This window comes from Panulirus ornatus, chromosome 68, assembly GCF_036320965.1.
Source record: "Panulirus ornatus isolate Po-2019 chromosome 68, ASM3632096v1, whole genome shotgun sequence".
Lineage (NCBI taxonomy): Eukaryota > Metazoa > Arthropoda > Malacostraca > Decapoda > Palinuridae > Panulirus > Panulirus ornatus.
The window spans coordinates 18071309-18090400 of record NC_092291.1 but is presented as its reverse complement, the minus strand read 5'-3'; the positions used below and the strand labels follow the sequence as shown (position 1 = coordinate 18090400).

General features: G+C 39.8%; 1 protein-coding gene across 5 annotated transcripts in view; it reads right to left on the bottom strand.

Moving 5' to 3' along the window:
• Positions 1-6638: 6638 nt before the first annotated feature.
• The window catches only part of LOC139747405 (WD repeat-containing protein 44), an 88594-nt gene continuing 76140 nt past the window's right edge, over positions 6639-19092 (bottom strand). For all 5 annotated transcript variants that reach the window (XM_071659731.1, XM_071659733.1, XM_071659732.1 and 2 more), the window contains 5 exons: positions 18170-18331; positions 16947-17062; positions 14197-14324; positions 9434-9608; positions 6639-7428 (listed from right to left, as the gene is read on the bottom strand). In XM_071659731.1, the coding sequence (XP_071515832.1) occupies positions 7329-7428; positions 9434-9608; positions 14197-14324; positions 16947-17062; positions 18170-18331 (681 nt within the window). In that variant the 3' untranslated portion in view covers positions 6639-7328. The remainder of the gene's footprint in view (positions 7429-9433; positions 9609-14196; positions 14325-16946; positions 17063-18169; positions 18332-19092) is intronic.

Here is a 19092-nt window from a genome sequence, read left to right as displayed (position 1 = left end):
TGTAAGTACATCATCCATGAGGCAAAGCATTTTTTTCTCCAAAGGATGTCTTCCTTGTCTGCAGCCAGAGGCATCTTTAATAACTTCTGTTGCTCTATCTTTCATTTTCTGTTCTGAGGGTTCTGTAGCTGTCTGTAGCTGTTCTGTAGCAACTCTCTTTGGTTTTTGTTTCTCCACTAATTCTACCTTGGATGACTCTAACTTTCCTTCAAACCCAATGCTCGTCTTACTTACTAATCCTAATCTCTTCGAACTGTAAAAAAAATGCTTCTCTCTTTACACCAGCAAGGATTATGAGCTGATGGCATCAATCTCCATGTACTGAAAGAGTGTGTTTCAATACATGTACCTGAGCTAGCTCGTCTGTTCCATTGCTCCTTAAAAGCAAAACTTTTCCTTCATCTTGGAAGCATGCAATGGTGCATCCCATCCCTGAGAAGGGTGACCATTCTACCCCCTTTAACTATCGTCCTGTTGCTTTAACTTCTACTGTTTCCAAAGGCAATCACTGCTCAACTCCCACATCCTTAGATCATAAGGCAAGATCCACTGGTGATATCCTTTCCTTTCTTATTAATCACTGGTCATCATGTTTGAAATATTTTGTGGAGTCCTATGTAGTTGCTCTTGATGTATCCACAGCATTTGATAAGGTGTGACAACAGGGACTCATTTTCATCCTCCCGTTTAGGTTTCCTTTCTCTCTGGCCTATCTATATCCATAGTTATTGATGGAAGAGCCTCTACCCCTTTCTCCACTCAACACTGCATTCCTCCACATCCTTTAAATCTGCATCTTGTCTCAACAAAACTTCCTCAATAAATTTGGACAGGATATCTCAGTTGGCTGGACAAAATCTAGTTCACTTATTGCCTCCAAGACTCATTTTCTACCCACTTTTTCAATTGAAAATTCATAACAACTTTCCTCTTTCTTTTGGTGCATCTGTCATGCCATCTCCTGATACAGTGAGCATACTTGGTATTAATGTGGCATTTAACCTACCTTGGAAACCTTACATTACAGAAATAGCTATCTGCCTCTAAGAAAATGAAAGTCCTGTGTAGTTATTTTTTTTCCTTCTGAGCAGATGCCCCTTTTATACTATGGCTCTATCTATATCTCTGATGCCTGTTCCAACTGGAACTATATATACATATAGACACACGTACATATTCACACTTGCTGCCTTCATCCATTCCCATTGCCACCCCGCCATACAGAAACAGCATCCCCTCCGGCAAGGTAGTGTCAGGAAAAGACAAAAAAGCCATATTCTTTCCCGCTCAGTCTCTAGCTGTCATGTGTAATGCACCGAAACCACAGCTCCCTTTCCATATCCAGGCCCCACAGACCATTCCATGGTTTATCACAGATGCTTCACATGCCCTGGTTCAAACCATTGACAGCGTGTCGACCCCGGTATACCACACTGTTCCAATTAACTCTATTCCTTGCACACCTTTCACCCTCCTGTATGTTCAGGAATGATGTGGTATACTGGGGCCAACATGCTGTCAATGGATGGAACCAGGGCATGTGAAGTGTCTGGGGTAAACCATGGAAAGGTGTGGAGCCTGGATGTGGAAAGGGAGCTGTGGTTTCGGTGAATTACACATGACAGCTGGAGACTGAGTATGAACAAATGTGGCCTTTTTTTCGTCTGTTACTGGCGGTGCCTCGCTGGAGAGAGAGAGAGAGAGAGAGAGAGAGAGAGAGAGGTGGGGGGGACAGGAATGAATGCAGGCAGCAGTATGGATATGTACATGCGTATATATGTATTTGTCTGTATGTATACACTGAAATGTATATGTGCGTGTGTGTGTTTGTGTATATACATGTGTGTGTGTGTGTGTGTGTATGTGTGTGTGTGTGTGGGTTGGGCCATTCCTTGTCTGTTTCCTTGCGCTACCTCACTAATGCCGGAGACGGCGCTTAATTATAATAAATAAATAAATATTATATATGTATATCCATTGATATATATTCATACTTGCTGCCTTCATCCATTCCCATTGCCACCCTGCCACACATGAAATGGCACCCTCATTCCCCTGCGCACGTGCGAGGTAGCACTAGGAAAAGACAACAAAGGCCACATTTGTTCATACTCAGTCTCTAGCTGTCATGTGTAATGCACTGAAACCACAGCTCCCTTTTTTATCTTACACATTCGCCACTTCCCTCATTTGCGAAGTAGCATTAAGAACAGAGAGCTGAGCCTTCGAGGGAATATCCTCACTTGGCCCCCCTTCTCTTGATAGCCGTGTCCTGCATCTGTGAGGTAGCACCAGGAAACAGATGAAGAACAGCCCATCCACTCATATACACTTATATATACACAATTACCCATACACATGCATATACATAACATATACACGTATACATACGCATACACAGACATATACATATATATCTTTTTCTTTTCTTTCAAACTATTCGCCATTTCCCACATTAGCAAGGTAGCGTTAAGAACAGAGGACTGGGCCTCTGAGGGAATATCCTCACCTGGCCCCCTTCTCTGTTCCTTCTCTTGGAAAGTTAAAAAAAAAAACAAGATGGGAGGATTTCCAGCCCCCCCCACTCCCTTCCCTTTTAGGCGCCTTCTACGACACGCAGGGAATACGTGGGAAGTATTCTTTCTCCCCTATTCCCAGGGATATATATATATTTTATTTATTATACTTTGTCGCTGTCTCCCGCGTTTGCGAGGTAGCGCAAGGAAACAGACGAAAGAAATGGCCCAACCCCCCCCCATACACATGTATATACATAGGTCCACACACGCAAATATACATACCTACACAGCTTTCCATGGTTTACCCCAGACGCTTCACATGCCCTGCTTCAATCCACTGACAGCACGTCAACCCCGGTATACCACATCGCTCCAATTCACTCTATTCCTTGCCCTCCTTTCACCCTCCTGCATGTTCAGGCCCCGATCACACAAAATCTTTTTCACTCCATCTTTCCACCTCCAATTTGGTCTCCCTCTTTTCCTTGTTCCCTCCACCTCCGACACATATATCCTCTTGGTCAATCTTTCCTCACTCATCCTCTCCATGTGCCCAAACCACTTCAAAACACCCTCTTCTGCTCTCTCAACCACGCTCTTTTTATTTCCACACATCTCTCTTACCCTTACGTTACTCACTCGATCAAACCACCTCACACCACACATTGTCCTCAAACATCTCATTTCCAGCACATCCATCCTCCTGCGCACAACTCTATCCATAGCCCACGCCTCGCAACCATACAACATTGTTGGAACCACTATTCCTTCAAACATACCCATTTTTGCTTTCCGAGATAATGTTCTCGACTTCCACACATTCTTCAAGGCCCCCAGGATTTTCGCCCCCTCCCCCACCCTATGATCCACTTCCGCTTCCATGGTTCCATCCGCTGCCAGATCCACTCCCAGATATCTAAAACACTTCACTTCCTCCAGTTTTTCTCCATTCAAACTCACCTCCCAATTGACTTGACCCTCAGCCCTACTGTACCTAATAACCTTGCTCTTATTCACATTTACTCTTAACTTTCTTCTTCCACACACTTTTCCAAACTCAGTCACCAGCTTCTGCAGTTTCTCACATGAATCAGCCACCAGCGCTGTATCATCAGCGAACAACAACTGACTCACTTCCCAAGCTCTCTCATCCCCAACAGACTTCGCCATTTCCCGCGTTAGCGAGGTAGCGTTAAGAACAGAGAACTGGGCCACTGAGGGAATATCCTCACCTGGCCCCCTTCTCTGTTCCTTCTTTTGGAAAAAAAAAAAAAAAAAAAAAATTGAGAGGGGAGGATTTCCAGCCCCCCGCTCCCTCCCCTTTTAGTCGCCTTCTACGACACGCAGGGAATTCGTGGGAAGTATTCTTAATCCCCTATCCCCAGGGATAGGGATAGGGGAGAAAGAATACTTCCCACGTATTCCCTGCGTGTCGTAGAAGGCGACTAAAAGGGGAGGGAGCGGGTGGCTGGAAATCCTCCCCTTTCTTGTTTTTTTTAATTTTCCAAAAGAAGGAACAGAGAAGGGGGTCAGGTGAGGATATTCCCTCTAAGGCCCAGTTCTCTGTTCTTAACGCTACCTCGCTAATGCGGAAAATGGCAAATAGTATGAAAAAAAAAAAATATATATATATATATATATATATATTATCCCTGGGGATAGGGGAGAAAGAATACTTCCCACGAATTCCCTGCGTGTCGTAGAAGGCGACTAAAAGGGGAGGGAGCGGGGGGATTGAAATCCTCCCCTCTCGTTTTTTTTTAATTTTCCAAAAGAAGGAACAGAGAATTGGGCCAGGTGAGGGTATTCCCTCAAAGGCCCAGTCCTCTGTTCTTAACGCTACCTCGCTAATGCGGGAAATGGCGAATAGTTTGAAAGAAAGAAAAAGAAAGATATATATATATATATATATATATATATATATATATATATATATATATTCGTACTTGCTTGCCTTCACGCATTCCTGGCACTACCCCACCCCGCAAGAAACATCATCACTACTCCCTGCTTCAGCGAAGTAGCACCAGGAAAACAGGCATAAAATGGCCCCATTCGTTCACACTCAGTCTCTAGCTGTCATGTGTGTTGCACCGAAACCACAGCTCCCTATCCACATCCAGGCCCCACACAACTTTCTATGGCAAGCAAGTATGTATATGAATGTATATGTTGATAATAAATAATAAAAGATGATAAATGATAATAATATACTCCTGTATGACAGAGTTGATAGAGATGCTCTGTGGAAGGTATTAAGAATATATGGTGTGGGAGGCAAGTTGTTAGAAGCAGTGAAAAGTTTTTATCGAGGATGTAAGGCATGTGTACGTGTAGGAAGAGAGGAAAGTGATTGGTTCTCAGTGAATGTAGGTTTGCAGCAGGGGTGTGTGATGTCTCCATGGTTGTTTAATTTGTTTATGGATGGGGTTGTTAGGGAGGTGAATGCAAGAGTTTTGGAAAGAGGGGCAAGTATGAAGTCTGTTGTGGATAAGAGAGCTTGGGAAGTGAGTCAGTTGTTGTTTGCTGATGATACAGCGCTGGTGGCTGATTCATGTGAGAAACTGCAGAAGCTGGTGACTGAGTTTGGTAAAGTGTGTGAAAGAAGAAAGTTAAGAGTAAATGTGAGTAAGAGCAAGGTTATTAGGTACAGTAGGGTTGAGGGTCAAGTCAATTGGGAGGTAAGTTTGAATGGAGAAAAACTGGAGGAAGTAAAGTGTTTTAGATATCTGGGAGTGGATCTGGCAGTGGATGGCACCACGGAAGCGGAAGTGAATCATAGGGTGGGGGAGGGGGTGAAAATCCTGGGAGCCTTGAAGAATGTGTGGAAGTCGAGAATATTATCTCGGAGAGCAAAAATAGGTATGTTTGAAGGAATAGTGGTTCCAACAATGTTGTATGGTTGCGAGGCTTGGGCTATGGATAGAGTTGTGCGCAGGAGGGTGGATGTGCTGGAAATGAGATGTTTGAGGACAATGTGTGGTGTGAGGTGGTTTGATCGAGTAAGTAATGTAAGGGTAAGAGAGATGTGTGGAAATAAAAAGAGCGTGGTTGAGAGAGCAGAAGAGGGTGTTTTGAAATGGTTTGGGCTCATGGAGAGAATGAGTGAGGAAAGATTGACCAAGAGGATATATGTGTCGGAGGTGGAGGGAACGAGGAGAAGTGGGAGACCAAATCGGAGGTGGAAAGATGGAGTGAAAAAGATTTTGTGTGATCAGGGCCTGAACATGCAAGGAGGGTGAAAGGTGGGCAAGGAATAGAGTGAATTGGATCGATGTGGTATACCGGGGTTGATGTGCTGTCAGTGGATTGAATCAGGGCATGTGAAGCGTCTGGGGTAAACCATGGAAAGTTGTGTGGGGCCTGGATGTGGAAAGGGAGCTGTGGTTTCGGGCATTATTGCGTGACAGCTGGAGACTGAGTGTGAACGAATGGGGCCTTTGTTGTCTTTTCCTAGTGCTACCTCGCACATATGAGGGGGGAGGGGGATGGTATTCCATGTGTGGCGAGGTGGCGATGGGAATGAATAGGGGCAGACAGTGTGAATTGTGTGCATGGGTATATATGTATGTGTCTGTGTGTGTATATATGTGTACATTGAGATGTATAGGTATGTATATTTGCGTGTGTGGGCATGTGTGTGTGTGTACATTGTGTATGGGGGTGGGTTGGGCCATTTCTTTCGTCTGTTTCCTTGCGCTACCTCGCAAACGCAGGAGACAGCGGCAAAGCAAAATAAATAAAATAAATATTGAGATGTATAGGTATGTATATTTGCGTGTGTGGACGTGTATGTATATACATTGTGTATGGGGGTGGGTTGGGCCATTTCTTTCGTCTGTTTCCTTGCGCTACCTCGCAAATGCGGGAGACAGCGACAAAGCAAAATAAATAAATAAATGAATATAAATATGTAGGTTTATCAGACTCTGCCTGCTCAAGGATACATAATGACTGAAAAATCGTCTCTGGCTAAGCTGTGTCATTAGAGGGTAGTTTTCATTAAAGAACCTCTCCCTCCATTAAATCTGCATTTCACAATTCACATCTGATGGTCATAATTAGTGCAATTAGTTGCCTGTGCCTTTGATGTTAAAAAAAAGGTTTGAGAAATACACATTTTGACCAGGATAAAAGTTTTTAGTATGGTATTCATATGTGGTGGTAAATGAAGTAACAGCATATATAGTGGTAGCATCAGTGATGTTTTAAGAATCTCAGCTTTTGAGGTTAAGTAAGACAAAAAGTGCTAGCATGGATATACTTTGTACAATTAACTTTATTCCAATAATGGATAATATTAATGTCATTTGTTACAGTCTTGCATAACTTATTGTCCACTGTTCATGTTTAACAAATCAAGAAAAGAGTATGCCAGGATATGCTTCAAAGTTTCTTTTTGAGATGTACAGAATCTGAAGGACTCAGAAATGTACATTAATTGCCTTTGTGACATATATTGTAACTATGAATATGTGGGTAATATGAAAATGATGCACTTCACTGAAGTCAATAATCAGACAAGTCTGTATCTCCTTACCATCACACATCATATTTGGGCGTTACGTTATCCTATTCTAGTACTAAATTCAGATCACTATCTTATCATAACATGAACATATGTACTGTACTGTTGCCTAGTCCCTTTTCAAATGATACTCATAGTGAACCATATATTATGCATATGACAATCTCATGTTAGGCTGCAATGTTCCTTTTACAAGTGATTAGATGATTGGATGAAATAAAAAAAAGTTTTCCTCTATATCAACAAGAACAATGGTGACCTATTTCTGCAGTGAACTATATCTACACCAAAGCAGATGCTGGCAGTGAAGAATGCTTAGGCTTCTCTTTCTTCAGGAACACTTTGATGCACCCATTAAAATCTGCAGAGACAAGTACATATCTGAAAGTGAAAGAAAAAATATTTAATGAAAAAATACATGATTAGAAATGAAGGAATACCACCAACATTTGAGCCTACATACTATATAATTTTGGGGGGAATTTGCTCTGAAGAGCAGAGGTCCCTAATACCAACCACACAAGCTGGCAAGGCAGGGATATCCAGCTCCCTGGGATAACTTGATACCATACATTTTATGTGTGTGAGAGGCATTATGAATGAATGGTCTTGCTATATGAATCAACTTAATATATAAACTAAATAACTGAGAAGCATTGCAGTAGTGTGAAAGAAGGAATTCAATTTAGTAATGTGGACCTAAGCTGATGTGTTGTGAGCTGAGAGACTGAACGCACATAATTAACCACAAGTGGGGATGGAGTTAAAATGAAAATGGTATAGGGAACAGCTAAAGAAAAACATACAGTTTGTTATTCATTAGTGAAATGCATAAGTCTAATGCACAGTAAAAATGAAAACCCGTTATTATACTGGCAAACCTCTGATAAGAATTTTCTGAGGGAAATTACCACATGATAAAATATCATACAGCCTACCAATCTGCCACTACTTTTGGAAAAATTTGGGAATTTTACTTTTTTCCCCACTGATGGTTATTTTCTTTCATCAATTCATTAATGAGAAATGAAATGAATAACAGTGTGAGACAGAGAAAGAAAGCATGTGTAAACTAGAACTGTCAGTGTATGAGTGAATAAAGTTAAAGGTTAAAAGTGAAATATGAGAAGCAAAAAAAGCAATAAGACTGAACTCTGAGGGACAGAACTGCTGAAAGGGTAAAAGGGAGAAATTGTTCCCTTGACTCCCAAAATGCAGGAACTAGAAAGGACACTATGGATTTAAGAACAGAGAGAAGTACAATAAGTCTCTGCATACTAAACTTGTCAAATGCTTTAGAGATTATGAAGGCTATGACAAAAGATTCACCAAATTTTCGAAGGAAGGATGACCAGGGGTGTCATACAGAAAAGACCACCAGTAGATCTTGCCCTATGAAAACCTTGTGGATATGAAAGGATATACAATTTCATGAAAATTTTGTGGATATGGAATTCTAAGTGTTGAAAAAACAGAAGTTAAGGAAAGCTACAAAGACTGGAAAAAAGAAGTAAAAGATAGAAAAGCTGAGACTATCTTAAGAGATGTACTTGACCAAGCATGCTTCCAGAATAAAGGCATTGTTTTTAATTTACCTCATGTGAAACATTCTTTCTCTCCTTTTCTTTCATACTTGTTCACAATACTCTGCATTAGTGAAGTAGTACTAGGAACTGAGGAAGAAAAAGCATCATTCACTTTCAACTATTCTTAAGCTGTAATGTGTAACGTACCAAAATCGCACTCCACTTTTCACAACTAGACCACACACCTTTCTATGGTTTCCTTCGGCTGCTTCATAAGCACTGGTTCAGTCCACTGACAGCACATTGCCCTATGTATATCATATGACTCCAATGCACTCTATCCCATGCTTACCTTTCATCCTCCAGCATGTTCAGGGCCTGAGCACTGAAAGCCTTATTCACTTCATTCTTCCATTTACAATTTGGTCTTCCCCCTCTCCTTATCCCTTTCACTTTTGTCAACCTCTCCTTATTCATTTTCTCAATATGGTAACACCTTTCCCTTGGTTATTACCGTTTAACACATTTGGTGAAGTAACCATTACTTTTTTCACATTATGAACTTTCATTTTCAAACCACATGAAGCCGCTTTGTATGTGAATACCATTCTTTTAAGCAGAAAACTCTGATGACTCTGACAGAAGGATATTTGGAGATGTATGCTGACAAAAATATTTGGCAAGAATTTGAGTGTAACACTTACTAATGAATGAGATGAAGAGCTCAATTGATACCAACTAGAGACAGATATATCTTGGGGCATACACCACAAACAGGAAGTTTCATAATGATGTACAACATTGAAAAAATAATAGGTCAATATCAATCATCATGAAATAATTTGACATTACATACTTACCCTTTATTAGCTGTTCCACTATCTTTGTTTTGGTTTTGTTGCTGCTGTTGCTGGTGCTGCTGTTCATGTTGTTGTTCATCAGATTTATTGAGAATCTCTTGCTGCTGCTCAATAAAGCTAAAGACCAGCTCAGGGTGAGGAGCAAAAACTGCACATGTCACAACTGCACTGTGAGCTATGAAGAAAAAAATCAATATTAGCAATCAGTGGCATGCATTTCCATACTATCCATCTACAAGAGTTTAGAAAACAATGCTCAGCCTCTGATTCAATACCAATGGAATGAAACTCACAGTAAATAAAGAGATCCATCTTCACAAACATGATAAGGCTGCAGAATGGCAATGGCACAAGGGTGCTGATGGAGTGAGGGTAGTGAAGAAGCATACGGGAAAAATGAAGCAAGGGTGGTAATTGAATGGGGGTTCTCATGGACTAAGGCTGGAAATGGAGTAAGTCTCCCTGTAGGAGATACAATGATGAATACTTCATTAATCCTGGTTCCTATAAAGGACACGATTTGGAAACCTATTGTCTTCTAACTGAGAGTGATGATGGGGTAAGATAGTGGAGTGAAGGTAGCGTTAATACTTTTTTTTTTTTTCAAACTATTTGCCATTTCCCATGTTAGCAAGGTAGCATTAAGAACAAAGGACTGGGCCTTTGAGGAATACCTCACCTGGCCCCCTTCTCTGTTCCTTCTTTTGGAAAATAAAAAAAACAAAAAAAAAGAAGAAAAAACGAGAGGGACGGATTTCCAGCCCCCCGCTCGCCTCCCCTTTTAGTCGCCTTCTACGACACGCAGGGAATACGTGGGAAGTATTCTTTTTCCCCTATCCCTAGGGATAATATTATTTTACTTAAATGTAAAAGAAAATTGGTAAGTGAAAACTAAAGTTAGAGCACAGAAACCAAATTTTTACAAATGATGACAAAGACATTACCAGTACATAATATGATCACAAATTTTTGCAGGTGTATTTGAAATACAAAAGAGGTGGTTGTGTATACTGGGTCAAAGGGGTATATCTTCAAACTTCAAGATCAGGAATGGTACTCACTCAAAACTACTGGAAACAAAGAAAGAAAGACAGAGAGAACAATGGTTCTCCCCAACATATCAGGGTGAAAAAACTGTTATACAAATCACGTGCTAAGTGCATATGCTTGATCTTGAATGTCAATAATGTTCCCTCTTTAGAATGCAAAACAAGTTCCTTTTCCTCAAAGTTGCCAACTTGGCATGGGCAAAGGATTGCCCCAATTATGGCTATCTCAGATAAAGGTAAGAAAATACGTAAGAGAAGAAAGAATGAACAAAAGAATAATTTGAGCTTGGGTATTTGAAGACTTGACTCTAGGCCGTAAGTAAGTAATCTGAGAGACTGTTGAATGTGCTAGATAATAAAGTGGCAACTGTGAAGCGTTTAGGATGTGATGGTATGTGAAGTGAGAGTCATGATGAATGGCTTAGTGAAAACACAGGAGGTAATGAAAGCCTTGCATAGCATTTACTGGATATCAGTCAAACATTCACAAATTAGATCCATTTACTGTAGAGAAAATAGTAAAAAGTTTAATCAAGTATTCTTGAGTACATGTTGCATTATGTAAGTCAACCTTGTGTCCTGTTTTATCTAAGTGAGGTCATCCAGAGGTTGTTGGGTCAAGTTAAGTTAAGGGTGGGTCACACAGGACCTTTTGCCAACCTCTCCTCTCATTAATTATAAGGTCACTTGATCCCACTCCATGTTTCTTCCACCTCTGTATATATAACCTGTATTATATCTGTTTTCTCTCTCTGTAACAGGTCCTCTGAAGATGTGGTAATACATGAAGGCATTCAAAATTCTCATGTTTCTTTCCCTTCTGGTGTTTCTGTATTTACGAAATCATGTGTTTGTTGTGATTTTCTGCTGTTTCCTGTGTGGCAGGGTGGAGACAGGAAAGGATGAAGGCAGCAAGTATGAATATGTACATGTGGATATATGTATATGTCTGTGTATGTATATGTATGTATATGTGTGTGTATGGGCATTTATGTATATATATATATATATATATATATATATATATATATATATATATATATATATATATATATATATATATGTGTATGGGGGGGTTGGGCTATTCCACCCACATACACATGTATACCCATACACGCCCACACACGCATATATACCTGCCTATACATTTCAATGTATACATACATATACATACACAGAAATATACATATATACACATGTACATATTCATACTGGCTGCCTACATCCATTCACATTGCCCAACCCACCCACACACACATGTATAAACATTAACACACATATACAGCATCAGTTATTCGTCATTCTTACATTTCAACATATACATACATATACATACACAGACATATACATATATACATATCCATACGTACTGCCTTCATCCATTCCTGTTGCCACCACCCCCCCTCCAGCAAGGCAGCACCAGGAACAGACAAAAAAGGCCACATTCGTTCACACTCAGTCTCTAGCTGCTATGTGTAATGCACTGAAACCACAGCTCCCTTTCCCCATTCAGGATCCACAGACCATTCCATGGTGTAGCAGGAAAGCTACTGAAAGCAGTGATAGTTTGTAACAAGAATGTAAGGCATGTGCACAAGTAGAAAGAGGTGAAGGTTGGTCTGTACAGACGGGTGTGTGATCTCACTATGGCTGTTTAATTTGTTTATGGATTGGGTGGTGAGGGAGGTAACTGCACAGGTTTTGGAAGGAGAGGTGAGTATACTGTCTGCATGGGTGGAGGAGCCCGAAAAGTGAGTCAGTTGTTGTTTGCTGATAATAGCAATGGTGGTAGATTCAAGTGAGAAACTGCAGAAGTTGGTGATTGAGTTTGGGAGAGTGTGTGAAAGGAGGAAATTGAGAGTAAATGTGAATAAAAACAAGGTTATTAGATTAAGCAGGGTAGAAGGGCAGATTAGTTGGGGGTGTGAATTTAAATGGAGAAAGTTTGGAGGAAGTGAAGTGCTTTACATACCTGGAAGAGGATGCAGTATCAAATGGAACCATGGAAGTGGAAGTGAGTCAGCATGTGTGAGGGGATGAAGGTTTTGGAAACATTGAATAAGTGTGGAAAGGATGTTGTTATCTGGGAGGGCAAAGATGAGTGTTTGAAGGTACAGTAGCCTCAAGGATGTTGTATGGGTGGGAGGTACTGGCTTTAGAAGGATGTGCAGAGAAGGGTGGATGTGTTGGAAACTTAATGTGTGTGGTGGTTTGACTGAGTAGGGAATAAAAGGGTAAGAGAGAGATGTGGAAATAAAAAGTGTGACTGAAAGAGCTGAAGATGTGCTGAAATGGTTTGAACATACAGAAAAGATGAGAGAAGAGAGGTTGAGAAAGAGATTGTATGTGTTAGAAGTGGTCAAGGAGAAAGGATACCAAACTGGAGATGGAAGGATGGAATGAAAATTTTTTGAGTGACTGGGGCCTGAACATGTAGTAATGTGAAAGACATGCACAGGATAGAGTAAACTGGAATGATGTGGTATATTGGGGTTGACTTGCTTTCAATGGATTGTACCAGGGCATGTGAAGTGGCAGGGGGAAACTGTGGAAAGGTCTGTGGGACCTGGTTGTGGATAATGGGCTGCAGCTTTGGTGCAATGCACTTGACAGCTGAAGAGTGGATGTCAATGAATGCGGCCTTTTTTCATCTGTTCCTGGTGCTACCTCTCTACTGCAGGAAACACTATTCATTCTATATTCCTAGGGATAGCAGATAAAGAATAACATCCATATATTTGCTAATCAAAGACTACTAACAAGGGCTGGAAATCCTCTCCTCCTATAATACTTTCCAAAAGAAAGAAGAGGAAGGAACAAAGCAAAGGTTTTTTCCTCTAATGCTCATTCAACTGTTCCATACACTACGTTATTCATATATGAAATAGAATACACATATGAGAGAAAGCAAAAAATGTATATTTTCTCACTGAATAATAATACATATATATATAAAAAAAGGAAAAATGCTGGTCTAATTGCATGTCTTGACAGGACGCAAACTCAAGAATAACTGCTGTCAATGACAGGAAGCTAATGGGTTGATTTCATCTCTCTAGTAGTCTCTGACTGGCTGAGGGCAAGCCTGAAATGTGCAAGCAGCCTCTACTTAGTTGGAAGGATGGCGACAGATAAGGAAAACCAATGTTTCTAGACCTGATATTTCTAGAAAATATCTCTTACACGTGCAGGACAAAGTGCAGTGGACAAAAATATACGTTCTATCTAACCATCCCTTCAGTTTAAATTGATGCTTATTCTCACATAAATTTCCAAGAGATATGTTAAGCAGGACCTTTTCCTTCTGAACCCATTTTGGCTCATATTTTTGAATGCTGTACAAGACCTTCCTGCCAGTTAATGCCTCAATATAACAAAAGCTATGTTTATTAAGATTGTGGACAGAGAATGATTAGATTTAGTCTTTTATGGGATGATGAAATGACTCCTTGGTTGAATACCTTGCTGATGATGTTTCATTACTAAAGTCACACAACCACCCAACACTGAAACTCTGACTTTAAGCTATAACAAAATGGCAATGGAAATGCTACTAGTTTGGAAAATGAGCTTGTTGCACTAACTTCTGGAAAATCATCAAAGGTTACTGTCAATAAAGAATTATTGATCACCATTAAACAATTCCTCTGCCTCATGGTCACTAAATAACATTCAAAACTATTTGTATAAAAATTCACTGATCCTCATGTATACCTTTCACTCCTTCCCAGTATAAGTTCCTATCTCTTCGTGCTGAGGAGAACTTTGAGTAGTCGTGGTGAGTTTTCCAAATATATATACACTGATTCTCACTCCCTGCAACAATGAACTTTCCATCATGGCTGAAAATGCAAAAATAAAAACACCATCAATAATAAGGTAAGCCTAATAAGCACAAATATTGCTAAGTACATGTGCACATAAGCATTGCAAGAGCATAATATATCAGTAATGATCAAAAGATACAATACATGACGAATGATTACGGAAAAGGAAGGGATATATGAGGTGGCTGTTAATATAACAGAAGACCAAGAAATGCCAAATATGTTAATACACAGAATAAGTAAATGTAATTTAAATTTAAAAACAGTAAGTATTGGAAATACAATATTTTGTTTTCACAATTCATCTGACTCAGTAAAATTTCATATATTTTTCTTCTTCCTTTCTTTCTTTTTAAACAAACTCACCATTTCCTGTGAGCAAGGTAGTGCCAAAAACATATGACAGAGTGTGGAAGGCGAGAATGTCATCTTGGAGAGCAAAAATGGGTATATTTGAAGGAATAGGGGTTCCAACAATGTTATATGGTTGCAAGGCATGGGCTATAGACAGGGTTGTGCGGAAGACGGTGGATGTGTTGAAAATGAAATGTTTGAAGACTATATGTGGTGCGAAGTGGTTTGATCAAGTAAGTAATGAAAGGATAAGAGAGATGTGTGGTAACAGAAAGAGTGTGGTTGAGAGAGCAGAAGACGGTGTGTTGAAATGGTTTGGACACATGGAGAGAATGAGTGAGGAGAGATTGACAAAGAGGATATATGTGCCAGAGGTGAAGGGAACAAGGACAAGAGGGAGACCAAATTGGAGGTGGAAGGATGGAGTGAAAAAGATTTTGAGCAATTGGGGCCTGAACATACAGGAGGGTGAAAGGCATGCAAGGAATGGAGTGAACTGGAACGATGTGGTATACTGGGTTCAACATGCTGTCAATGGATTGAACCAGGGCATGTGAACCGTCTGGAGTAAACCATGGGAAGGTCTGTGGAGCCTGGATGTGGAAAGGGAGCTGTGATTTCAGTGCATTACACATAACAGCTAGAGACAGTGTGAACAAATGTGGCCTTTTTTGTCTGTTCTTGGCACTGCCTCGCTGGAGGGGAGATGCTATTTCAAGTGTGGTGGGGTGGCAACAGAAATGGATGATGGCAGCAAGTATGAATATGTACATGTGTATATATGTATGTCTGTGTATGTATATGTATGTATACGTTAAAATGTATATGTGCGTGCATGGGCATTTATGTACATACATGTGTATGTGGGTGGGTTGGGCCATTCCTTGTCTGTTTCCTTGTGCTACCTTGCTGACGTGGGAGACTGATTAAGTATAAAATATAAATATATAAATATATATTATTTTTTTTATACATATTTACCATTTCCCGCATTAGCGAGGTAGCGTTAAGAACAGAGGACTGAGCCTTAGAGGGATTATCCTCACTTGGCCCCTTCTCTATTCCGTTTTTGGGAAAATTAGAAATGGGAGAGGAGGATTTTCAGACCCCTACTCCCAGCCCCTTTAGTCACCTTCTACAACACATGGGGAATACATGGGGAGTATTCTTTCTCCCCTATCCCCATGTATATATATATGTACATATACATATCAACATATACATACACATACATATATACACATGTACATTTTCATACTTGCTTGCCTTCATCCAGTAGAAAAACCTTCCCGACACTACATATTGTCTTCAGACATTTCATTTCCAACACATTCACCCTATTCTGTACTTTTTCATGTAGGACCCATGCCTGACATCCATACAACAAGAGCAAGACAACTATGCCATCAAACATACACATCTTAGCCCTCTTTCAACACACTCCTCACCTCCTCAGCCATCCTATGGTTCACTTCAGCTCCCATGGTATCATTCACTGCCATTACCACACTCCAAGTTCTCTCCATTCAAATTCACACTAAGTAACCTGTAGCTGTCCACATTGCTTATATTCTCACTTACTCTCAACTTTCTTCTTTCATGCATTCTTCTAAACTATCTGTATCCCCTAACCAAAGCCAGGTACCCAATCTATTTAGCTGCCCCTAGGGAATGATAAACAGCTGGAAGGAATGCAGACGAACTGCTGCATCCAGTGGTTTCATTACCCTGTCCCTCAACACTGCTAGACCTAATAACCTCAACTTTCACACACTCTTCCAAACTCAGTCACCAACTTCTGCAGTTTCTCACTCAAATCCAATGTCAGTGCTATATCACCAAAAAACAACTGCCTCACTTCCCAGGCCCTCAACCCCTTTAGACTGCATTCTCACCCCTCTCTCTAAGACTCTAGCATTTACCTCCCTTACCTCCTCAACCATGAACAAACTGAACAACTATGGTGACATTATACATCCCTGCTGCAGACCAACCTTCAACTGGAACCATTTCACTCTCCTCTCTTCCTGCTCATACACAGGCCTTACACCCTTGATGAAAACTTCTCTGCTTCTAGCAGCTTTCCTTCCACACCATATATTCATAAGACCTTCCACAAAGCATGACTATCAACCCTATCATATACTTTCTCCAAATCCATAAATACCACATACCAATCCATCTAGGTTTTTAGAAGTATTTCTCACACACATTCTTTAAAGTAAACACTTGAATCACATATTCTCTAACACTTCTGAAACCACACTGTAAATTTTGACTTACCTGAAGCCAGCCCTAATTTGACTAGACATATTTGAATATCCCTTGTACTTGCAAGAGAGGTTCAGATCTCGCAGGTCATATAGACGTATTCTGCTATCATTACTCGTTATCAAAACCTGGAAAATTGGTTAAATGTTTAGAAAACCTGGAAGGTTGATTACACAGTAATAAAAACACCTGAAAGGCTGATTTGGAAAATCTTAATGGGTTCGTTCAATATCTGAATTTTTTTGTTTCAACATTAAAAAGAAAAATGGCAAAAAAGGGACATGGATGCTGGCAATTCTAAAAACATATGCTACATAACCAAAAATAAAACAGTGAATAAGTAAAAAACAACATGCCTGATTACTAAACATAGAAAAGAGAAAACAGTGTTATCCAAGACGTAATTCTGTATAATCATTCTTCAAACCCGTCATTCTGTCTGTCCCTGAAAAGCCACTCTATTCCATTCTGAAAATCCATCCCCATCATTTATGAAAAGCTATCGAAGAGATACATAACAAAGGATGGGATAGGTGCAAGAAATTCTTACTTGTGATATACTTGATAACACTCATGACCTGTGGTCTGCGATACAAAAATAGAAATCTCGTTTATCTATGGTTAATAGTGGTGAAGAAAAATACTTTTTCAAATTTGTGTTACTGCACAATGAGCCTTTGATAGCTACCAAGACCAGAACACAGCCTCATATATATTAGTTGAAAGACCAACAAATAAATGCTCTTTTTCAAATTTGTGTTACTCTACAATGTGCCTTTGACAGGTACCAAGACCAGAACACAGCCTCATAAACAGAAGTGGAAAGACCAACAAATACATGAAATGATCTCTAAAATGTTTAAAACTGTAAGTCTTGAAGTTTGAAAAACCGAGGCAGTATCCCAAGAGTGAGGTAGATGCCTCTCGCCCCTTATTAACTACATACGTATCAGGCAACAATGGTTCACACCTTGGTCTGGGTTTGTCTCCCACAGAATAAACAACCTCTTCTCATGAATGACATTATCCTCCCCTGGCTATTGGTGCCTCATAATTCAGGGAACACAAACATCAACATTCATCTTAATGGCCAAAGCTTTCCCTTATTTGATTGCTCTTTCCCTTCTTACTATCATGTGCCCCCATAAGAAGAAAAGGTGTGTGTACATGTACGTATAAAACAGCATTAACTTCAAGATGTACACACTCAGTGTGAAATATCTGAAAACACTCACCTTATCTTCACCAGGAAGAGGTTCAATGCCAGTAATTTTTCGTCCTTTAGCATTCTTCCCTCTTGTGGACCTCACATATATCTGTGTGTAGTATTTTAGCTGCTCTGTTTCATAAAAGATACATCTGCCATCATATGTTCCAACTACAGTAAATTTTCCATTCTGGAACAGCAAGAAAATCACAAATAATGAATATATAATGAGTGACACTTACAACTGTATCTGGTTTTGAATTTAAGGCAGCATGTCACCTTACAAATGCTAGTTATACTTACACAGTACTTTTTTTTAATCAATTTCCCATTTACTCTAAAATTTCAACAGATGTCATTTTGTCTCTAGAAACTTCATTATGATCATATCCACTTACTGACTTTAATCCCATAACTCCTGAGTTAGGTTTTCTTTCAAACCCTGTGATTTTGAGTTTTCAAGTTGTATAAAAATGTATTTAACCTTATAGTTCTAAATATAATAATAAAACAATGAAAAAATTACTTGAGAAGTATATTTTGTCCACGTCTTTCACTCTGATAATTTGTGTTAGTTTTCTAGATCTCTAGGCATAAGGTGCTAAAAAGTGCTAAAGTTAGACCCGAGTGTCAAGTGAGCTGCCACTATGCATGTTTTATATATTTTACCTACAATGAAAAATTTATTACTGATAATTATTGTGGTCTATCTGATAAAAGTTATCTTGTTACAGTCAATGTGGTGAATCAATGAATAATCTTATAATACCAAAACTGATGACTCACCTTCTAGTGTGTTATCGCCATAAAACCCAATTTGTGGTTTATGGATGGAAAATTTGCCAGGAATGTCCTGAATTTTATAGCACTTTGCATAAGTTATAAAGGAGCTATACAACCTTATCCTTGTGAAAATATAACTGTCAATTACCTCTACATCAGAGAAATCAC